The sequence below is a fragment of the Ochotona princeps genome, chromosome 15, assembly GCF_030435755.1.
Source record: "Ochotona princeps isolate mOchPri1 chromosome 15, mOchPri1.hap1, whole genome shotgun sequence".
Lineage (NCBI taxonomy): Eukaryota > Metazoa > Chordata > Mammalia > Lagomorpha > Ochotonidae > Ochotona > Ochotona princeps.
Window position 1 is genome coordinate 12,927,095 of NC_080846.1, and position 22,159 is coordinate 12,949,253.

General features: G+C 46.1%; 1 protein-coding gene across 3 annotated transcripts in view; it reads right to left on the bottom strand.

Annotated features, from left to right (window-relative positions):
- The window catches only part of TXNRD1 (thioredoxin reductase 1), a 90,232-nt gene extending 70,836 nt beyond the window's left edge, over positions 1-19,396 (bottom strand). For 2 of the 3 annotated variants that reach the window (XM_058673045.1, XM_058673042.1), the window contains exon 1: positions 19,272-19,396. Coding sequence is in view for 1 of the 3 variants with exons in the window: in XM_058673042.1 (XP_058529025.1) it covers positions 19,272-19,362 (91 nt within the window). In the remaining 2 variants the exon portion in view is untranslated. The remainder of the gene's footprint in view (positions 1-19,271) is intronic. The other variant, XM_058673043.1, reaches the window with a different exon arrangement.
- Between the last annotated feature and the right edge of the window lie 2,763 nt (positions 19,397-22,159).

Consider the following 22,159-nt stretch of genomic DNA (forward strand, 5'->3'; position numbering starts at 1 on the left):
CCTGAAGTGATGTCCTCTCCTTTCTGTTTGCCTAAGGCTCATCTGCTCTTCTTCAATCTCATCATTTTTCCTAGCCAGGGAATTAATGCCTGTAGGCGTCATCTCATTTAATCCTTCCAATGGTACTATGAGTGGATATGCTACCAACATAACAGACTCAGAGAGGTTAAGAAACTTTCCCAAGGTTGCACAGCTCACAGCAAGTGGTAGAGTTAGCATTCAAATCCTGGTTACCTGTTCTCTAGAGCCCATGCTGTCATCAAAGTTGACACAGAATAGCAATATCGTAGAAGTCACCAATTTCTTCATTCTAAAAAGAAGTCCCCTCACTTTTTAGAAGTCACCTTATCTTCTAGCAAGTCACCATCCTGCACAGCCTCTTGGCAATCACTAACCTACCTTCTGGAATTATCCACTAAGTACTCATTTGTGATTGGCTTCTTTTACTCAGCATAACGTTGGCAGGAATCAGCATGCCTCACTGTTGCATTGTTACAGAACGCTCCATGGCACAGCTATGCCACACTTCATTTGCTCATCAGCTTCTGGACATTTGGGTCATTTCCACTCTGAGTTTCATGAACAGAACAGCTGTCAACATTCATTTACAAGTTTTTGTCTCAATCCCTGCCAATTCTTTGATTGCTTGGAAGTGGAACTCCTCTGATACAAAAATAATTCTGAGAAACTCCCAAACTGTTTTCCTAAGCAGTGACACCATTTTACCTTCCCACGAGCACTGCAAGAAGGCCTCAATTTCCCAACCTTCTGGCCAACTCTTTTCTGTGATTCTTGCCATTCCTGTGGGTATACAGTGGTGTCTTCCTGGTGGTTTTGATTTACATTTTCTTGATAGTTAATAGTGATGCATAACTTTTTATGTGATTATTATTTGTATATCTTTTTTATAGAGTTATTTATTTTTTATTGGAAAGTCAGATATACAGAGAGCAGGAAAGACAGAGAGCAGGAAGATCTTCCATCCACTGGTTCATTCCCCAAGTGGCTCCAACAGCCAGAACTGAGCTGATCCTAAGCCAGGTGCCAGGAGTCTTTTCTGGGTTTGCTGTGCAGGTGCAAGGTCCCCAGGCTTTGGGCCGTCCTTGATTGCTTTCCCAGGCCACAGGCAGGGAACAGGATGGGAAGTGGACCAGCAAGTATACAAATCGGCATTCAAATGGGATCCTGGTGCGTGCAAGGCAAGGACTTTAGCCACTATGCTACTGTGCCAGGACCTCCTATGCTTTTTTTTTTAATTGCAAATTCAGATATACAGAGAGGAAGATATTCTGTCTGATGATTCACTCCCCAAGTGACCGCAAGGCCAGTTCTGCGCCAATTCGAATCTAGGAGCCCAGAGCCTCCTTCAGGTCTCCCACACGGATGCAGGATCCCAAAGCTTTGGGTCGTCCTTTACTGCTTTCCCAGGCCACAAGCAGGGAGCAGGATAAGCAGGGCCTATGGGGTTAGAACCAGCTCCCATATAGGATCCCGGCACATGCAAGGAGAGAACTCCAGCCACTAGGCCACCGTGCGGGACCCCTATGGTTCTTTTGCTTGTATTTTTGGTGTCATATCTAAAAAACCACTCCCTAATCTAAGATCATGAAGATTTATTCCTATTTTCCTCTAAAACTTCTATAGTTTAGTTCTTGTATTCTCTTCAATAGCACATATACTAAAACTGCAATGATGTGGAGAATATTTTATGGTTCTTAAATTTAAGGCAAAAAAATTCAACTTCAGTCAACTCTGTAATTGGTATAAGAAGAGGATGCAGCATCGTTATGTTGCATATGAATAATCAGTTGCCTCAGTACCATTTGTAGAAAAAAAGATCTTTCTCTACTGATATGTCTGGTCATGTTTGCTCAGATATCAACTAAACATAAATATAAAGGTAGAATCCACACATTCAGCCAGTGTATTATACAGTTACTGCACAAAGTTTAGCAGCATAAGGTAATCTTTCAAAGTATTAACAATTGTCATCTACAGTAAGCTGGACTGTTTACTTTCCATCACTCAGGTTTTCATGCCATGTATTTTTTAATTATGAGTGTGTACTAATTTTATAAAAACTTCTTTAAATGTTGGTTAATTCAATTATTAAAAAGAATTTTGTGTATGTATTTTAAAGGCAGAGAGATGTTTTTCCTTCTACGGGATCACTCTCCCAATGGCTGTAACCTCCAGGTCTGAATGAGGCTGAAGTAAGGAGCCAGAAACTGCATCTTGGTCTCCCACATGGGTGGATGGGCAGTAGGAGTTGTTTGGATTCATGGTATGCTGGCATCGCAGAGGGCTCCACAGTGCCAGGCCCCATGTTCTACGGTACTTCTACAATTCACTTCTAATTAAGAACCACTGGACTATAGGACCTCAGAGTAGAGCTCCCTACAATCACACTTCCAAATCTTGTAAACTTTGATTTCTATCTTTTCTTTGCCATTATTTTGATTTTAGGGAACAATGTTCAAGCGAGGTCTCAGAGAAGAGGACCACAGAATGTCAGCTTGGCATAGATGTTTGGCATCACTGGGCCAACCTGTTCATTCTACAGGTGAAAAAACCAAAAGCAAGCCGGGAACTTAATAAGTGTCACCGTCAGGGATGTCACACAGCTTCCTAATTCCATTATGCCTTAACGACTCCTTAGACTTCACAGGGTGACTGACCTGCAAACAAGATGATGACTTCTTGCATAACATCCAGGCTAAGGGCCCCACCTGCTATTAAGCTCCAGTATTTCCCAATGCACAGGATACAGGACTGAGAGTGGTCACAAGGACAGGAGGATCTTCTTGATAAGGAAGAGCTACAGTGTCACTACAGAGACTCTATTTACCCAAAAAATAAGATGTTAAACAGGTGGATAGCTAAGTAGATAAAGAAGAGACTGACCAACTAATCAGAATCATTAATGTGCTTAAATTCTGCTCTAACAAAAAAGCAAGTAAAATTTTGAATTTATACATTTATTTTGTTCTGTTTTTAAGATTACTTAGTTTGATTTGAAAGGCAGATTGACAGGAGAGAAAGAGATCTTCTATCCATAGGTTTACTCCCCAAGTGGCTCCTACAGCCAGAGGTGAGCTAATCTGAAGCTTTGGGTCTTCAAAAGACTTGAGTAATTCTGGGCTCTCCCTGGTCCTAACATGCAGCTGGATCAGAAACAGATCAGCGGGGACTCAAACTGGCACCCATATGGATGCCAGCACCAGCAGGCTGAGAATTAGCCTGTTGAGTCACTCTGCCAAGCCCTTTCATTTGTTTTTAAATTTCTTCTCAATTTTGAAATAAAATTTGACATAGCATTCAATGAAATATAACAAGTAAATATCACAAGAACATCACAGAACAAGTTGATCATAAAAATGTGAGATAAAATTGTAATTATGCGGGACAGGTGGATGGGACAGTGATTGAGAAGCTGGCTGAGACGCCCGCATTCCATATCAGAGTGCCTGGGTTCAACTTCCAACGCCACCTCTGATTCCAGCTTCCTGCCAACACCCATCCAGGAAGCAGCAGCTGATGGCCCAAGTACTCGGGTCCCTGCCAATCACGAGGGAGGCTCGGACTGGGAGTAAGCCAGCAGGCGGAAGATCACCTGTGTCCCTCTTGTCTTTTTGCCTTTCAAGTAAAGTGAAAATAGACAAAAAAATTGTAAAAGTAATGATTATGATTTTCTTCTATTTGGCCCAATTTTTTTTTGCCCAAGATCAGTCCCTAATATTTGATTCATAAAATGTCAATTGCTTAGTTGTAAAAACCCAACTAAAAGGTAATAATATACTCCACACTTATATTTATAAAAATAAAAATATAGGACCTGGCATGGTAGCCTAGCCTTTCCAATAAAAAATAAATAAATCTTGGGCCTAGCATGGTAGCCTAATGGCTAAAATCCTCGCCTTGAATGCACCAGGACCCCATATGGGCACCAGTTCTAATCCCAGCAGCCCCGCTTCCCATTCAGCTTGTGGCCTGGGAAAGCAGTTGAGGACAAACCAGTGTCTAGGGACCTTGCACCCGTGTGGGAGACCCGGAAGAAGCTCCTGGCTTCGGATTGGCTCAGCTCAAGCTGTTATGGTCACTTGGGGAGTGATCTTCCTCTCTGTCTCTCCTCCTCTGTATATATCTAAATTTCAAAAAAACAAAAAACAAAAGTAGCAGCCAAGACTAAACCCATTGACCACAGGGGATGAAGTTGTTGCACACAGCAGTTTTATCACAGCTGCAGTTTCATAGTTACTTAAAAGCGTGGATTTTCTTTTAAAAAAAAGATTTATTTATTTTTATTGGAAAGTCAGATATACAGAGAGGAGAGACAGAGAGGAAGATCCTCCATCCAATGATTCACTCCCCAGGTGACCACAACGGCCAATGCTGCGTTGATCTGAAGCCAGGAGCCAGGAACCTCCTCCAGGTTATATATATAAAAGGTAAAGGAGCTCTTAAGCCAAAAAGTTGAAAATGATTATATTTGATATTATGAAAAATTAGGAAGAATATGTAAAAATATGGGTTTCAACAGGAGCTAAAAGTCCTTCTATCTAGGATTGCAAAAAAAAAAAAAGTCCTTTTTGGAAATGATGCAAAATGAACACAAGTTGACTTGCCTCTCAAAAGCTCGAAAAACTAATCACAACAGGTCATGAGTTCCAGGCTTCTCTCTAAAGGGGAGGGGTCAACGTCATTGTCCTACATTGGTCTTACTGTCGGGACTTCCATTTCCAGACCACTCAGGTCAAGACATGGGGGAAAAGATGATGCCACTCCACCTGCAATAACTGATTCATCACACTCTCTTCACTCACTGTGTGAAGCTATGATGGCGTATGTTTCTGCTCATGATCATGGAAACAAACAAGAGATGCTAGTTCTTAGAGGTAACTGATGAGGCTTTCTGCAAGATGAGGCCAAGGTCAAGAGGCTATGCCCCTCCAAAGATGAGAGAACAGGCTGGCGCACTTCAGAGCAGGGAAACAAAGAGGAAAGCAGAGAGGAGCCGGCACGGACTGCAGCTGTCATGCGCCGCAACTTGAGTTTCTGTCATTAATAAGTAACACGACCTCTTCAAGCGTGATGATAAAACTTTCATGGCTCTCCACTCCGCCTGCTCTGTCATCACTTTCTGGTCTGTCCCGAGCATGCCCTCATTCTGTTGCTCACGGCTAAAAGCATCTGGACTGTAAGAAGTCGGAAGAAACGAAGGTTTCCTCCTCGAATCCCACACTTCTTAATACAGCTTCTTCCCCAGTTCAAGTGCAAAAAGCTTTGCTGACACGCCACCTCTCTCTGAAGATGCCTTTTAACAATTCAATAATGTTTCATTTTCTATTCTATTCAACCCACAAGACATATAGAATAATATTACACATGTGTCTAACAAGACTCCAGCAAGAAGTTATTACATAAGACTTAGGAGTGGGGAAGCTTTGGGTGGTGAACATGACACGACCTGTAAAGTGAAGACTACAAGGTAATTATATGTGTGTGGTTTCTTTTAGAGTCTGCAGGGGATGAGACACACTGGGAAAATAAAGCAGAAGTATCTGTAAAATCACAGGAAAACAGACGAAAAACTCAGGAGGATGTGATGGTGACTTTCTGATCATGCAAATTATGTCTTAGTTTTTAGTACTGTTTGCCAAATCGGAGCTTGGGGGAGATCTTGTGGAATGTTTTTTGTTTTTTTTTTTTTGCCTCAAAAACATCTTTGGTTCTTACAAAGAACTTCTCACATAAACTACTAATTATGTTCGAAGCAAGCTGCTATAAAAAGCTGCTATGGCATCCTGGTTATAGCTCCTGTGTTGACACTTCCTTAAAGGAATGCTATGAGACAGTTGAAATTAAATCTGGGATATGTTGGGGGTGTTGGCTCAAAAAGACTTTCCTATGTGCCCCACTCCACAATTGTATTCTAGCAAGTCTAGGACTCAGTTGGCTGTATGGCCTGAAACACACATTTGAAATGAATGATCTTGACCCCAAAAAGCTGGCTTATAGAATGGTTTGAGATAACAGGGAAACTGCCAGAAACTCCAGTGTGTTGTCACTGGAAACAAATTATATGTGTTTGCTGGTGAGGGTTTACCTGTTTTACCTAATCACTGAGCCCAAAAATTATCTATCTACCACAGGGATCTTCAAAAGATCAAATGAAAAATGACAAAAATCCAACTTCCTGGAAACAACACTGTGGGGCAGCACAAAAGCCACAGCTTAAGGTGCTGACATCCCCAACTGCAGCGCCAGTTTGAGTTCTGGCTGCTCCACTTCCAATCCAGCTTCCTGCTGACATCCCTGGGAAGGCAGCAGATGGTGGCCGAAGTATATAAGCACCTTTTTCATCTGTGGGAGATATATCCTTGCCTTAATAATGGCCTCAGGGCCCACATAGAGGTATATCAGGTGACGCCGCCTGCCTGTGTTACCAGCATCCTGTGTGGGTGCCAGATCAAGTCCTGACTGCTCCATTTCCAATTCAGTTCCCTGCTAATGTGACTGGTAGATCCACATGGGAGACCTGGAAGATACAGCTGGCTTAGGCTCAGCCCAGCTCTGGCTGTTCCAGGAGTGAGTTAACAGATGGAAAAGATCTCCCTCTGTTTCCCCTCCCCCGACTCTGTAACTCTGCCTTTCAATAAACAACTCTTTAATGATAATAATATTCTTTCAACTTCACCTTTTCCTCTGTGGTATAAGATGCTCTAGGTATATGCGATATTTCTGTAAATATGCCTTTTTTAGACATAAAGCAAACACAAGAAAATGCAGATAATATAGCTGACTGTAACATATGAATTACGATCATTAAAATATAAAAGTTATATGCGCAAAACTATCAAACTACTCCCTCACAACCAAGTAGACTAAAACTAGCTAAATGTAAACCAGTAACTCTCCTTACTTCACTAAGCATGCTTTATACATATATATGGAAAACATTCCTTATTGTTTCTATTGATACTCATTAAGTGTTACAAAAAGCCAAAAAGTGGAAGCAATCACAGTACATTAAAATGTTCAGTTATTGTGACCAACAAAAGGATTTATGGTCTAGTTCTCTCATAAAAAGGTTGAGAAATGGGCCCGATGTGGTGGCCTAGTGGCTAAAGTCCTTGCTTTGAATGCACCAGGGTCCCATATGAGTACAACTTCTAATCCCGGCAGCTCCACTTCCCATCCAGCTCCCTGCTTGTGGCCTGGGAAAGCAGTCAAGGACGGCCCAAAGCCTGGGGACCCTGCACCCACGTGAGACCCAGAAGAAGCTCCTGGTTCCTGACTTCAGATCAGTGCAGCTCTGGCCGTTGTGGTCAAAGCCTTGGGACACTGCACCTGCTTGGAAGACCTGGAAGAAGCTTCTGGCTCCTGCCTTCAGACCAGCTCAGCCCTGGCCATTGTAACCACTTGGGGAGTGAACCAGCGGCTGGAAGGCCTTTCTCTCTGTCTCTCTCTGTAAATCTGCTCTGCCTTTCCAATAAGATAAAATACATCTTTAAAAAACAGATAGAAAGAAAAAAATGGCAAACTGGACCCAGTACTAAATAAAAAGAATATTAGCCCACGAACTAATAGGATCCACATAAGAATATAAGACTGGTTCAATATTTACAAATCCATCAATATCACCTACCATGTTAATAGTCTAACAAAGAAAAACCATGCTGTCAACTGCATGCCAATAAATTGGATGTCCTACCTAAAATACACAAACTTTTAGAAAGGCATAACTAATCAAACTTAAAAAAAAAGATGGAAATCTGAACAGCTCTGACAAGAGTCCAGATTGGTGATTAAAAATCTTCCCATAAGACTAGACTTGAGGGCTCCACTGCTAAGTTCTACCAAATTCCACTGAATTTTCCACAAATTCTTTCCAAAATCAGAATAAATATTTCCCACTTTATCCCAAGTGACCAGCTTTACCCTGATATCAAAACCAGAGGACATTACATGAAGAGAAAACCATAACCAATACCACTCTGTAAACACACAAACATTCTCCACAAAATATCAACAAACCAAACCTAACAACCTGTCAAAAGATATTACACATTATGACTGAGTAGAATTATCCAAGGATAACTCTTGAATATGTAGATTTAATCTATGAATATCAATCAATGCAACATAGCCTACTAAGAGAATGAAGGACAAAAACCACATGGTTATCTCAATAGATGCAGAGACAATAATGGATAAAATTGAAGCCCCTTTCACAATAAAAAGAACTCAACAAAGTAGGAATAGAAGGAAACTTGTTAAATCTGAAAGAGGTATTTTTTTAATATTTATTTTATTTATTTATGTATTTATTGGAAAGGCAGATATACAGAAAGAAGGACATACAGAGAGGAAGATCTTCCATCCTCTGGTTCACTCCCCAAGTGGCCCCAACGGTTGGGGCTGAACTGATCCAAAGCCAGGAGTTTCTTCCAGATCTCCCACAGGGTACAGGATACCAAGGTCTCGGGCCATCCTCTACTGCTTTCCCAAGCCACAAACAGGCAGCTGAAATAGAAGTGGGGCAGCTGGGATACAAACTGGCACTCATATAGGATCCCAGGGAGGACTTTAGCCACTAGGCTATTGCACTGGGCCTGACAGAGGTCTTCTAAAGAAAGACAGCTACCACCATTCTGAATGGTAACAGACTAAATGCTTTACCCCTAAGATTAGGAACAAGACAATGATGTCTGTTCTAGAAGCTTCTAGCTGATATCATGGAGGTTTGCCAGCATAGTTACATACAAAAGCAAAACAAAAGGCATCCAGAATGAAGAGGAAGAAGTAAAGCCCTCGATATTTGCAGCTAACGTGATCTTGTATATAGAAAATCTTAAGGATCACACATACACACAAGTGCATATGCATACACCCCCCCCAACTCCCACCCCATAACCCTGTTAGAATGAATAAGGTTCAGGCAGACTGTAGAACACAAAACTAACATACATACATCAGCTGGTCTGAAGGCAGGAGCCAGAAGCTTCTTCCAGGTCTCCCAAGCAGGTGCAGTGTCCCAAGGCTTTGAGCCACCCTTGACTGCTTTCCCAGGCCATAAATAGAGAGCTAGATGGGAAGCCGGGTTGCCAGGACACGAACTGGCGCCTACGTGGGTATCCCAGTGTGTGCAAGATAGAGACTTTAGTCACTAGGCTACCACACCAGGCCCAAGATTTATTTATTTTTTTGTATGTTAGTTTTGTCTCTCTTCCTCTTATATCTGCCTTTCCAATAAATAAATAAATCTAAAAACAAAAAGAGTGTTGGAATTCTGTATCCTGATTATGTATATGAATGAAGAAATTCATAAAGCTGGCACTAAAATTTCAATTGTACTTGCAAATTAATATTAATAACAACTAACATGATTGTCTGATAGGGGCATTCATTTACTGAACAGTTGCTACATAATAAAAATAAGAATTCAAGAGAGCCCTTATACATAGGAGAGAAATATGAATTTAAGGAGCCCTCTTTTCAGATAACTGCTTCCAGGGGCAGGTTTTGTGGTGTAACACATTAAGCCACCAATGGGGACACCTGTGTCTCACAATGGAGTTGTCGGGTGCAGGCTACTCCGCTTCCTGTCCAGCTTCCTGCTAACGTGCCTGGAGGGGTAGAGGGCAGATGATCTGAATGAAGGGACCAGCACTGTGGAGCAGTGGAGTAAGTAGCTTACCTACATGGAAGCAGGCTGCTTGTCTGAGTACCAGCCGCTCTCCTTCCCAGCTCCCAGCTAACACACCCGGATAAGCAGTGGTGGTCCAAGCAAGGACCCAAGTGCTGGGTTCTCGGCATTGTGTGGGAGATCTGAATGGAGTTCCTGGCTCCTGGCTTTGGCCTAGACCAGACCCGGCTGTCACATTCACGGGATGAATGAACCAGCAAACGAGAGATCTCTCCATTCTCCCTCTTTTTCTATCTCCTCCCTCTCTTTATATCACTCTGCCTTACAAATTAATACAGAATTATTTCAAACAGAGCATTGGTTCTAGAAAGGTACTTGAATTTACACGCAGTATTCTATCTATCTCTTCAAAAACAGTTGGTAGCATTTGGGCGATCTCACCAAATTACTTAAAAGCAAGCTCTTCTTCACTATCTTCATGTTTCATTTTCTGGAAGGCAGAACTACAGAAATTCAGAGCTTGGAAGGACTGAGGATTCACTCATTCACTTTACTGCTGCAGATGAGGATACGAAGGCCCAGAAGTGCCTTGGCACGGGACCTCTGGTCTTTTAATTATCTTTCCATTTCCCTTCGAGTGACTCAGGAGCCATACTCTGAGTAAATAAGTAGCCCTCAACACAATAGCAGTGCTCTGTAAAGGCAGGATCATGCTGGGGAAAGGCCTAGACTCCAAGTGGTTACACAACAGGCCCTTCCAGTTCACAATTATGTCCTGGTTCAAGGTGATACATTTGTGAGCATGAAGTGATACGGGAATCCTACTCCACTTAGGAGGCAAGGGCCACTGAGGCCCACAGCCTCCAGCATCCGGGACCTGAGCTGGACACCTTGGCAGTATTTAGCATTTCCATGACTAATTTTATTCTGTCTCTCCTTAAGCACCTTTAAACATAAGGTGAAACTGAAAAGAATATATTACTTTCTCTGTTGTCTAGGTCCTGGCAGTCCTGCAAAAAGTATCATTTTAATTCAACTGTGTTTCTGTTTAATGGTTATTTATGTGGAATGCATAACAACAGAGGAAAAGGGTGACAGCGAGAGATCTTCCATCCATCAGATCATTCCCCAAATGCCCTGAAGAGCCAGGGCTAGGCCAGGCCGAAATCAGAAGCCAGAAACACCATCTGGGACTCCCAAGTGGGTGCCAGAGACCCCAGCACTTCAGCCAGCACCTGTGGCTTCCCAGGATACACAATAGGAAGCTAGACAGGAAGTGAAGTAGCCAGGACTCAGATCGGGCACTCTGATGTGGGCTGGTGGCATTCCAAGCAGCAGTTTAGTCTGATGTGCCACAATCCTGCCTCAGCTGCTTGTTTTCTTGAGAAAACCATGCTGTCCTGGGAGGAACCCAGGTTCATGTCACATCAGACACGCAGGATTCCTCTGTGAAGTGAGGTGGCACAGCTCAGTCCTTCAGAACACCAGATTCCTGGGCCAGAATCCCAACTCCAGCATCTCCTGTCCCTCACAGGCTGTTGCAATGATCCAGTGAGTTCATACAAGAAAAGCAATTAGGCCTGGTGTTGTGGCCCAGCCAATGAAGCCACTGCCTGCAATGCAGCATCCCCTATGAGTGCCAGTTCAAGTCCCAGCTGCTCTGCTTATGATCCAGTCCCCTGAGGAAGAAGAAGATGGCCGATTACCTGGGTCCCTGCTGCTCATGTGGGAGATGAGATGGAGTTCCAGGCTCCTCCTGGCTTCCGTCTGGCTCAACTCAGCTCACTGGGGCCATTTGGGGAATGACCCAGATCTCTCTTCTTTCTCTTGCTCATTAACCTCTACCTCTCAAATAAATAAACCAATCCTACCAAAAAAAAAAAAAAAAAGCCTCAAGACAGAGGCTGGCTCACAATGAGCATTCAGTAAACAGGACTACTTTTCACAGAACGGCTCGGAAGTGACACGCTGTTCTAGAAAGCAGCACCGTCAGGGCCGATGTATCACTGATGCCCCTTCAGCACCTAAAACAGTGCCTCCCGTGGGAAGAGGGTCAGGAGGTGCTGAACTGAGTCAACGTAACCTAGTTCACAAGGAGACCTTAGGAGCTATCTCCTCTTGCAAAAACCTGTATTCCTGAGAAATACAACATCCCATATGAAATGTTGAAAATATCCCGTAAAAGTCCCTGCTCTCCCAGTCTCATAAAAAGAGGAATCCCATCCTCTTGAGATCCCATGGAGTTAGAAGCAGAGGCAAGAGAAGTTTCCAAGGGAGACTCAGTTCACCCACAATAGGGGACAAAGACAGGAGGGACCAACCCGATTGACTGCATTCCCACCCTTTGGGAAATCCCACCCTTCCCCTGGGAGCTTGGTGCAGTACAATACCCTACCCACCACACCACATGGTCTCCAAGAGGAACAGGATGGACCACAGGTGTGACGCACTGAGTGATGTTTTAGACTGGGTCTTAATGGGTGAGGAGAGTTTGTTCAGCCAAGAAGGAAGGGGACTCTGAGTAGAATAGAGCAGGTGTATAAGAACAGGTGAGGGAACCTCAGGGAAGCGATGCAGGGACAGGAATGTGTCACAGGCAGGAAAAGATGACTTAACAAAAGAATAGTCCCTTTGTTCTTAGACTGGTCACCCGGAGACTCCGGTGTGTACCTGATCCGGTCTGCATAATCGTTAGTCCATGATTACACAAAAAGAAGCAATCTACAGACAATTTCCTTTTACACCAACTCTCTAACGCGTCCAGCACTAGGGCCCCTGCTAGCCACCGGGAGACCAGGCACACCCCAGCTCCTGGCTTCAACCTGCCCCCACCTGACTGCTGTGGCTGTTTTGAGATGGAAGATTCTCTATTTCTCCATGCTGTTTTGCCTTTCAAATACATAAATATTTCATAAATAAATAAAGTGGCAGTGGGGAGAATCTACTCCCTTTCCCACACCCAGAGTAGAGGAACTGATGTATCTTTTATTTTTGTTAAGATTTATTTTAAAAAGATTTCTTTTATTTTTATTGCAAAGTCAGATATACAGAGAGGAGGAGAGACAGAGAGGAAAATCCTCTGTCCAATGATTCACTCCCCAAGTGACCGCAATGGCCGGCACTGCACCGATCTGAAGCCAGGAGCCAGGAGCTTCTTCTAGGTCTTCCACGCGGGTGCAGGGTCCCAAGGCTTTGGGCTGTCCTCTACTGCTTTCCCAGGCAACAAGCAGGCAGCTGGATTAGAACCGGCGCCCATATGGGATTCAAGGCGAGGACTTTAGCTACTAGGCCACGGTGCCAGGCCGGGACTGATTTATTTACGTTTACTGTCATTGTGTTTTTGAGGGTTTTTGTTGTTGTTGTTAAGATTTTTTTATTAGGGTCAGTATTGTGGCATAGTGAGTAAAGCTGCCACCTGTCCGGCAGCATCCCGCATGGTAGCTAGTTTGTGTTCCAGCTGCTCCATATCTGATCCAACTCCCTGCTCACGTGCCTGGGAAAGCAGTGAAAGATGGTCCAAGCGCTTGGCACCCTGCACCCACGTGTAGACCTAGACAGACTCCCTGGCTCCTGCCTTTGGCCTGGCCCAGCCCTGGGGAGTGAGCCAGTTGATGGGAGATATCTCTGTGTATCTCTGAAACTCTTCCTTTTAAATACTTAAGTCAATCTGTAAAAAGCCCGGCCCTTGTCTCGGTTTGGACAAAACCTGTGAAAGCTGTGTAGCAAGCCTGCTCCTGCTACTGCACCCTACTCAGTCACGCACATCAGCTGGCCCTCCGCATGCCCACCCCCGCATTGGCTCAGGCCCTCCTCCCATGCACACAACCCACCACCACCACCACGCACCCTGGCTTCCCACACACACTGCCACGGGCCCTCCTCTCTCCGTGACTCCAGAGTTGCTGCCACCCACTACTCCTTGTGCTGCAGCGGAGAGGCAAGTTCTGGCTCTTTCATTTCCTTGGCCCTCGCCTGGTCACACACCCTGTCTCCCCCAGATCAGTCTGGCCCATCCCAGGGACGGCGTTACTGGTTTAGCCCATTGAGCCACATCTAGGAAAAACCCTATAGAACTGCCCTTCCTGCTCTCTCCACCCGTGCCGCCCATGAGGGGTAGGTGGTGGGGGAGCTGCTGAGCTCTGATTCCTTCTTCTTGATCTCACACCAGACATAAAAGAGTGAAATCTGACCCCCGTCCCGGCAGCAGAGACTACTTCCTTAAGCCTACACAAAAGAGATGACCAAGGGCTCACCAGGGCTAGGCGGAGGGACTTTAAACAGAGTTAGGGCAGCACATCTGAGGGGATTAAACAGCTTACTAAACAAGCAGTGATTCCAAGGCTATCACAGCGACGGTGCACTAGCCACAGACTCTGGAGAAGAATCCAAAACCCAGAGAGGAAGAAGCTCACGGAAAGTGCTTTCCGTGGCCCGCAGGGACTCGGGCAACAAGCCCATCTGATTCCCTACGATGGCGCACCTGCACTTCAGCTCGCCACCGGCTATTTTATTAGTCTAGGTACTGCAGTTACATTGTGCGTTTCCGGTAATCTCACAAGCTGCAGTTTTATTGTCCTGTGAGATATTAACCAGCCTTGTGACTACCAGAAAATTCAGCCTTTCTCTCATTACATAAGTTTCTACTGCTTGAATTCTCCTTTAACTCAACCCTACCATCTTATTGGTTCCTTCACGTATTGAGTTTAGTGAACACTGTTCACGTATAGCTATTTCTACACCAGAAGCAAACATACTTTTGGAATGTTTGAGTGAGCTGGAAGTACCCTGCTCACGCAGTCCTTTCTCTGTACTCTAGATGTTATCCAAGAAAAACTGATATCTGCCCTGGTCTCTCCTCCTACACATTTATCAAGGCAGCCACTTGTCCCTTCCACGTGTGCCAGCTTGACAATATACCACACAACCACAAACCACTGGCGGTCACATCTTGTTTGACTGTCAGTGCTGCATGTCATAGAGTTTTACTCCTGACATTTATGACCTGGAAGAAGTCGCAGAAACGCTAGATGTGAATTTCCAGTTTCTCTTGAAATCTCGAAGCTCTGGCAACCCCAGCCCCTCACCCCACCTATGGAGGGGAAGCTGGGTTAGGCTGCCCTTTCTCCTTCTAGAACAACGGCTGCCCGGCTCAGCCCAGGTTGCCCCACATGTCTATTGTCTGCCTCACCGTCCTGCTATCCCTGCAGTCACTCGGGTTGTGACCCCTCACCTGAGGCTTCTTGATTCTTCTCAGAACAGTTGTTTTCAGTTTATATGACATCCCACGGCCCACTCAGCTGTTCTCCATGTGGTGGATGCTGACATCTGGAGTGTATATACCTGCATGTATATGCATTTCTTACACACACACACACACACACACACACTTGTGGCAAAAAAAAAAATGTCTTTCATGTACTGATCAAAGTCACAGCACACCTACGAGGCACATCAGGAAGTTCGCAGCTGAAACCCACTGCACTACCACTTACACCAGAACGTGCACTGATTTGTGTTAGTGCTTCGCAGGTGGACACATGGACACGTTTCTGCCAGCCACGTAAAGTTCAGAGCTAGAAACCAGGACATAAGGAGCATTCATCTAGTGTCCTCCGATGATCTATGACAGTAAAGAAAAGGCAGACAGGGTCAGGTGTCAGACGCAGCAGTCAGTCACAGTGCGGCTTGGGGCACCTGCAGGCTACATCAGAGGGTCCGGGTTCGAGGCCAGCTCTGGTCCTGAGGGCAGCAGCTTCCTGCCAGCGTGCACCTGGAACAGCAGCAGTGATGGCTCAAGTACTTGGCTCCCTGTCTTGTACAGGAAAGGCCCAGCCTGAGTTCCTGGCCCCTAGCCCTGGCAACTGGGTACCTTTGGGGAATGAACCAACAGCTCAAAGATTTCCCTTTGTCTGCCTGTCTGTCCCTCTCCCTTGCTGCCTTTCAAGTAAAATAAATACAAAATTTAAAAAGGCATAGAGGTTCATTCTTTTTAAAAGGTTATAAATCTAAAATATGCTTTACAAAGACTACAAATCTTTAAACACTTATGATACAGCAATACAAAGAAGTAATGTTCAATGGCAAAGATCCAAATAATAACAGTGTCTTATTCATGTTGCCTGTTTAACAAGGGCCAAATGTATGATTTCTGAATACCAGGTAAGTCCCAACTTGAGACATCTCATACTGGCGTGCCCAGTTCAAGTCCCGGCTACTCTGCTTTCAATCCAGCTCTCTGGCTAATGGGCGCCCTGAGAGGCAGCAGATCACAGCTCAAGCCTTTGGGTCCCTGCCCAAATACAAATGTGGGAGGCTCAGATTGAGTTCCGGGGTCCTGGGTTTGACCTGAACCAGCCGTGGCTGTTGCAGGCATCTGGAGAATAAATCAGCAAACAGAAGATCTATATCTTGCTACCTTTCAAGTAAAATGAAAATAAATAATAACAATTTTAAGAGGGCGTAAAGAAAGCTTTCCCCGTGATTACTGAGTGATTCCTGCAACTGTAACTTCTGACTCCAGATGCCTCACACTCGGTCAGGACGCTCTTCCGTTGCATTTCTTCTTCTTCCTTTATGTGATCCCCCATCTCAGCTGTCTGCAGGGGCTGCCTCTGCCCCAGCCTCAAGCCCTCTGTCCAGAGAAAGGTTGGGCGCCAGTTCAGACGCCTCAGTGTGCAAGTCTCAGATCTTGGTTCAAACAGAGTCACCTGAGGCATCGGAGGAGCTGCTTCCCAGCTCAACCTGCTGCGTGACTTACTGCGTGGGGTGAAGGAGTCTGCACGTGAGCCCCTCACGCCCAGCCCACGCGTGTCAGGGCTTCTCTGGCACCTGTCTCAGGAGTCTGCTCTGGGCAACGTTATCTCCTCTCCTCCCCAGCTAGGCTGGGCTGTGTGAGCAGCACCAATTTCTGGAAGATTCCTCACTTTGAACAAAGCTGTCCTTTGCCCTGGGGATATACTGGTTCTCAAAACTCCAGAAGGAAAAAGAAATGTTCACAAGCCAATAAAAATCGAACGGAATGTGCGTCATACCAGGAACACACGCTGAATGTGAAGTACCAAGATGCCACCTCCCCACGCCGTGGTCACCGGCAGCTTTCTGATTACACATCATGACACAGCACTTCCTGCCCGCTTCTCCACAGGATGGGCGCCCAAGGGCTAACAGCGCGTCTCATTCGCTCTTGACCCCAGGGCTTGATAAATAACAGACACTCGAGTGAAGAATCACTCAATAAAGACTTTTCTTCATCACTCTCCACTTGGAACAGACTGCAAAACCTCATGTCAGGTCCTGGATCCAAATTCCTGGAAGCCACGTCATTTTAAATGGGGAAGGAACTGTAGGCCTGCGACCCTGCTCTTCACCCGTCCTGCTACCGGAGGTTACAGGGTCTACTCCAGGTAGAAGGCTTTCTGGAACGTTCCAATATGATGCTCAAAAGAGCATCTTTCAGGTCAAAAGTCACGTATATGAATGTGCATATGTGTAGAAAAATATCTAGAACAAAGTTGTGACCTCACAGATTAATGTTGATTAGAAATCCAAATTTAAGTCTCAAAGAGTAAAACCAGTGAGACTCTTTTACACTGTTAGAAGTCACAGCGACAGCTACCCTGGGATTAAAAGTTAAGAGAAATTAAGGGGGAACCTTGGAGTCCTGGGAATGTTCTATTTTCCCTTTGAGATTGACTTATTTGAAAGGCAGAGTCACAAAGGGATGGGAGGCAGAGATCTTCCACCTGCTGCTTCACTAAGCAGCAGCAAAGGCTGGGACCGAGCCAGAGAGAAGGCAAGGGCCAGGACCCCATCTGGGTCATCCACGTGGTAAGCTGGGGCCCAGGCACTTCAGCAGAAAGCTCGATCAGAAGCAGAGCCAGTAGGACTTCAAGCCGTGTGCATATGACATGCTAGCATCTCAGGCAGTGACCCAACTTGCTGTGCCACAATACTGACCCAAAACTTCTGGTTTTTGAGCTGGTGCTAGCTGCATGAGTAGGCTCAGTCTGCAAAACATTTACCAAATTATATTATGATAAATATATTTTTTGTTTACCTAGAAGAAAAAGTCACTTTTAAAAGCAAAATATGAGCCTGGCACAGTAGCCTAATGGCTAAGGTCCCATATGGATCCCATATAAAGTCCCATATATCCCGTATCAAGTCCCACCAGGATCCCATATGGATACCAGCTCGTATCTTGGCCGCTCCATTTCCCATCCAGCTTCCTGCTTATGGCCTGGGAAAGCAACAAAGGACGGTCCAAGGCCTTGGGACCCTGTACCCATGTGGGAGACCCAGAGGAAGCTCCTGGCTTCAGGTCAGCTCAGCTCTGGAGTGAACCCACAGATGGAAGATCTGTCCCTCCTTCTCTCTGTGAATCTGACTTTCCAATAAAAATGAATACATCTTTTAAAAATTTTATTTTTTTAAAAAGCAAAATATCTAGGATAAACAAAATGTGACATTAAGACACAATGGAATACTTAACCTTAGAAAAGGAAGGAAATTGTATCCCATGACACAGCATTAGATGGCCAGAATGCTGCCCCAGGGCTGGGGTAAGGTGGAAACAGAGTGGGGAGGGTTGTCTAAATATTGTGGAATTTCAGATTTAAACGCTAAGAAAGCTGTGGAAATGCATCCCACAACCGTATGGATATACTCAACACCATTGCACTAGACACTTCAAATGGCTAGGGTGTTAAAATCTGTCAGGTATCCATTACAATTTTTTAAAACTGCACGTAATTAAAACTAGGGCCACATGGTATTACATGGCTGTCAGGAAAATCCTCAAGGTGGGACAAAAAAGGCAAATTGAGGATGCACTTACTCAAACCCCCTTCTGCTGCCTACGAGACCCCGATCAAAGCTGCAGTACACCAGGTCAAGCCACAGCTAGCTTGGCGGGCATGGAGTCGCAGCTGCTCCACTTCCAACCCAGCTTCCTACTAACACACAGTGGAAGAGGATTCAAGTACTTGGGTGGGAGACGGGGGGGGGGGGCACCCCCTGGGGGTCTGGACCAGAAAAGGACTCCCTCTTTGTCTCCCTCTGTGTAAATCCATCAGTCCATCTTAAAAAGAGGAACAGCCACAAATTCCCTCACACACTGACTGTGAGGGGCACCTGCTCGCCCCTCTGTGCCCAGACTCTCCTCCTGGAACCCCAGGCAAGGTGTGCGCCCCTTTCCCCCACCAACCCTGGCGGAAACCCGCGGGACTTACTAACTCTCAAAGTCTGCAGAGGAGGCTGGACAACACCCAGACTGTGAACTCCAACTGCCTCCGCCTGTATCCCAAGCCCCACCGCTCCCTAGGTTGCGCCATTTTGACAAATTTCACCTCAGTTTCTTTGTCTGTGAAATGGGGGTTATGATCAATCGACCCGGGTATCACGGCAAGGACGAAACAGGGGTGGACCCGGGCAGCGCCCAACCCAGGCCCGTACGCGGGAACTAGGCAGCTGTGAAACGGAGACACAGTGGGGTAGGCCTCCAGCCTCCCTGCCTTGAGGGACACCCAGGCAGGTTGGTTTCAGCCACGCTGGGCGTTAGGGGGTCGAGGGCTCCAGGGGCTTCACCCGCCCGCCTGAAGCCGGCCCTCGCCCTCGGTCGTACCTGGCGCCTCGCCGCGCAGGCTGCCCATGGCCTGGCCCTGCCGCTCGGGCCTACCGGACGCGCCCGCCTCCTTACTCTTCGCGCCCCCCATGGCGCGCCGGGCTCCGCGGGAACGCGCGGCCCGAGGGACGCGACGCGGAAGCCGCACGCCCCCTGGCGGCCGTGCGAGGGCAGCGGCGTGCTCGCGGGGGCGGAACTCGCAGGTTAACACCTCGTCCTCCTTTCCAATTCTTAAATTTATTTGACTATTAAGAAAATGTTCGGTAATTAGAAATAAACGAAGAAATGGAAACAAAACATTATCCAGAATCATGTCATACAAATGACTGTGGCTGTGTTTACCATTTTTTAATCATTTTTTTTCTCTTCCCTATGCAAAGATTTGCACTGAGCTCTTAACTGAATACTAGCATTTTGCATACTGTCACACCGTCTTCTAAGCCACCCAGACGACTGCTGACTTCCACTTTCACTGTCATAGCCTTCTTTACCAGGGGGACGTACCATTCATTGCCCATGCTATTTTTAAAAATATATAGGGCCCGGAGCGGTAGCCTAGCAGCTAAAGTCCACGCCTTGCGTGCACTGGGATCTGATATGGGAGCTGGTTCTAACCTGGGCGGTCCCGCTTCCCATCCAGCTCCTTGCTTGTGGCCTGGGAGGGCATTCAAGGACAGCCCAAAGTCTTGGGACCCTGCACCCATGTGGGAGATCCAGAGGAGGCTCCTGGCTCCTGGCTTTGGCTCAGCCTTGGCCACTGTGGATTCTTGGGGAGTGAATCATCGGACGGAAGATCTTCCTCTCTGTCTCTCCTCCTCTCTGTATATCTGACTGTAATAAAATGAATAAATCTTAAAAAAAAAAAAGAATTAATGTTTGCTCCTTTGAAAAACAGAGAGACAGAGACATGGCCCCTTCCCCACCACCGCTGGGACAGAGCCAGGCCAAAGCTGGGGACCAGAAACTCAACCCAAGCTTCCCATGGGAGTGTCACAGACCCACATGCTGGAGCCGTCCCCTGCTGGTTCCCAGGGTATTAGAACTGGAAGTGTCGCTGGGACTCCAGCCAGCACTCAAATATGGGATGTGACATGATGTCGAAAGCACCGTCAGCCACTGCCCCAGATGTTTCCCCATTCCTTTCAAAAACTATCAATATAATTGTCCATCTGACAGAGTTAATTACCAAGCTTACCTGTTCTATTATTAGATACTTAGCTTATTGTTTTAAAATACTATGAAGACAACTGTATTAAACATCTGTGCTGAGAGCTCCAAAACTTCATGGGACTCTGCCGCATGGCTTTTCCAGAATGGTGGTCCCCATGCGTACACCCCCAATGTGGTTTTTGACTTGAACATCACTTTCTGCCACGTCAAGCACAGAATGGCTGTTCTGGGTCGTGCAGAGCTCTGCTTTGCTCTGCCTTCCCTCCATGAACCAACATATGCTAAGCACCCTGCCTACGCCCGGCTTTGTTCCAGGATTTACAATGTGTCTAATCTGAGTTCCCTGCTTTTAAGGAATTTCAAAGTGCAGCTGAGACTTACTGAGTTAATCTGGTCACCAGATGTGTGGCAATGGTCTGGGCTTTTTGTTTTAATTGGGTTTCTGGACAAGCTTAGATCCTGTTTTCCTGGGAGCAACCTAGGATCAAATGCTCTTGGAAAACACGGTATATTTATTTGCTTAAATACAGAAAGCAAGTGAAAGCAGAACCAAAGCCCTTTCAAAACAGACAGTCCACAAAGCCAAAGCCAAAGCAGCCTTTCTAAACCTCATTGAGGTGCAGGGGCCGGGGGACAGCGGGCCAGGCCTGGGACTGCCAGCTCGAGTCCCGGCTACTCCGCCTCCTGCCAGTGCATCCTGAGGGGTACCAGATGATGGGTCAAGCTCTCACACCCTTGCCACCCACATGAGAGACCCACATGGCGTCTTGGATTCCTGGCTTCAGTCTGGCCCAGCTCTGGCTGCTGCAAGCATTTAGGGAGTGAACCTTGGGATGCGAGATCTTTCTTTCCCTTTCTCTCTGTTGCTCTGCTTTTCAAATAAATGTGTGTGTAGGTAAATATAAATTTCCACTAATGTAACTAAGTCAGGACATTTTACAGAGCAAAGTTCCCTCTCTCTGAGAGGTGAGTCAGCTCTGCCTTTCTTTCAGTCTGTTGGAATGATTGTTTCAGAAATGTGTTTTGACACGGCTGTTCAATTCATGCCACAAGGACCATTTTATCAGCAACATTCCAATTGTGGCTCTTCTTCCCTCTATGCAAAGCTCACATCCAACCAAAGTGATGGCTCTCCTACTATTTTTTTTTTTTTAACATGGGCAGAAGTAGCCATGTGCTTATCTGTGTCACCCATAGAGTAACAGCACACTGGTGGTGTTTTTTTAGAATTTTTTTGTTATTGGAAAGTCAGATCAGATTCACAGAGAGAAAAATCTTCCATTTGCTAGTTCATTCTCCAAGTGGCTGCTGGAGCTGAGCCGATCTGAAGCCAGGAGCCCCCTCTGGGTCTCCCACACAGGTGCAGGGCCCTAAGGTTTTGGGCCATTCTCTACTGCTTTCCCAGGCCTCAAGCAGGGAGCCGATGGGAAGTGGAGCAGCCTGCACGTGAATTAGTACGCATATGGGATGCCAACATGGGCAAGGTGAGAATTTAGCCACAGGCTATCGCCCTGGGCCCACAACAGCACATTGTTGGACACTTAAGATGAGCCCAACACCTCCCTAAGTGCCTGCCTTCTCCTGTGGAGTCCTCGCAGGGCCACTGTGGCTCCAAGTTCACGGTGACTCTGGATGCCAGCTGGGTTTACTACCTGGAGCACAGAGCTAGCTCAGACGTCAGGTCTCCTCACTCCCAGGTCTCAGCCCTTAACCAGGTA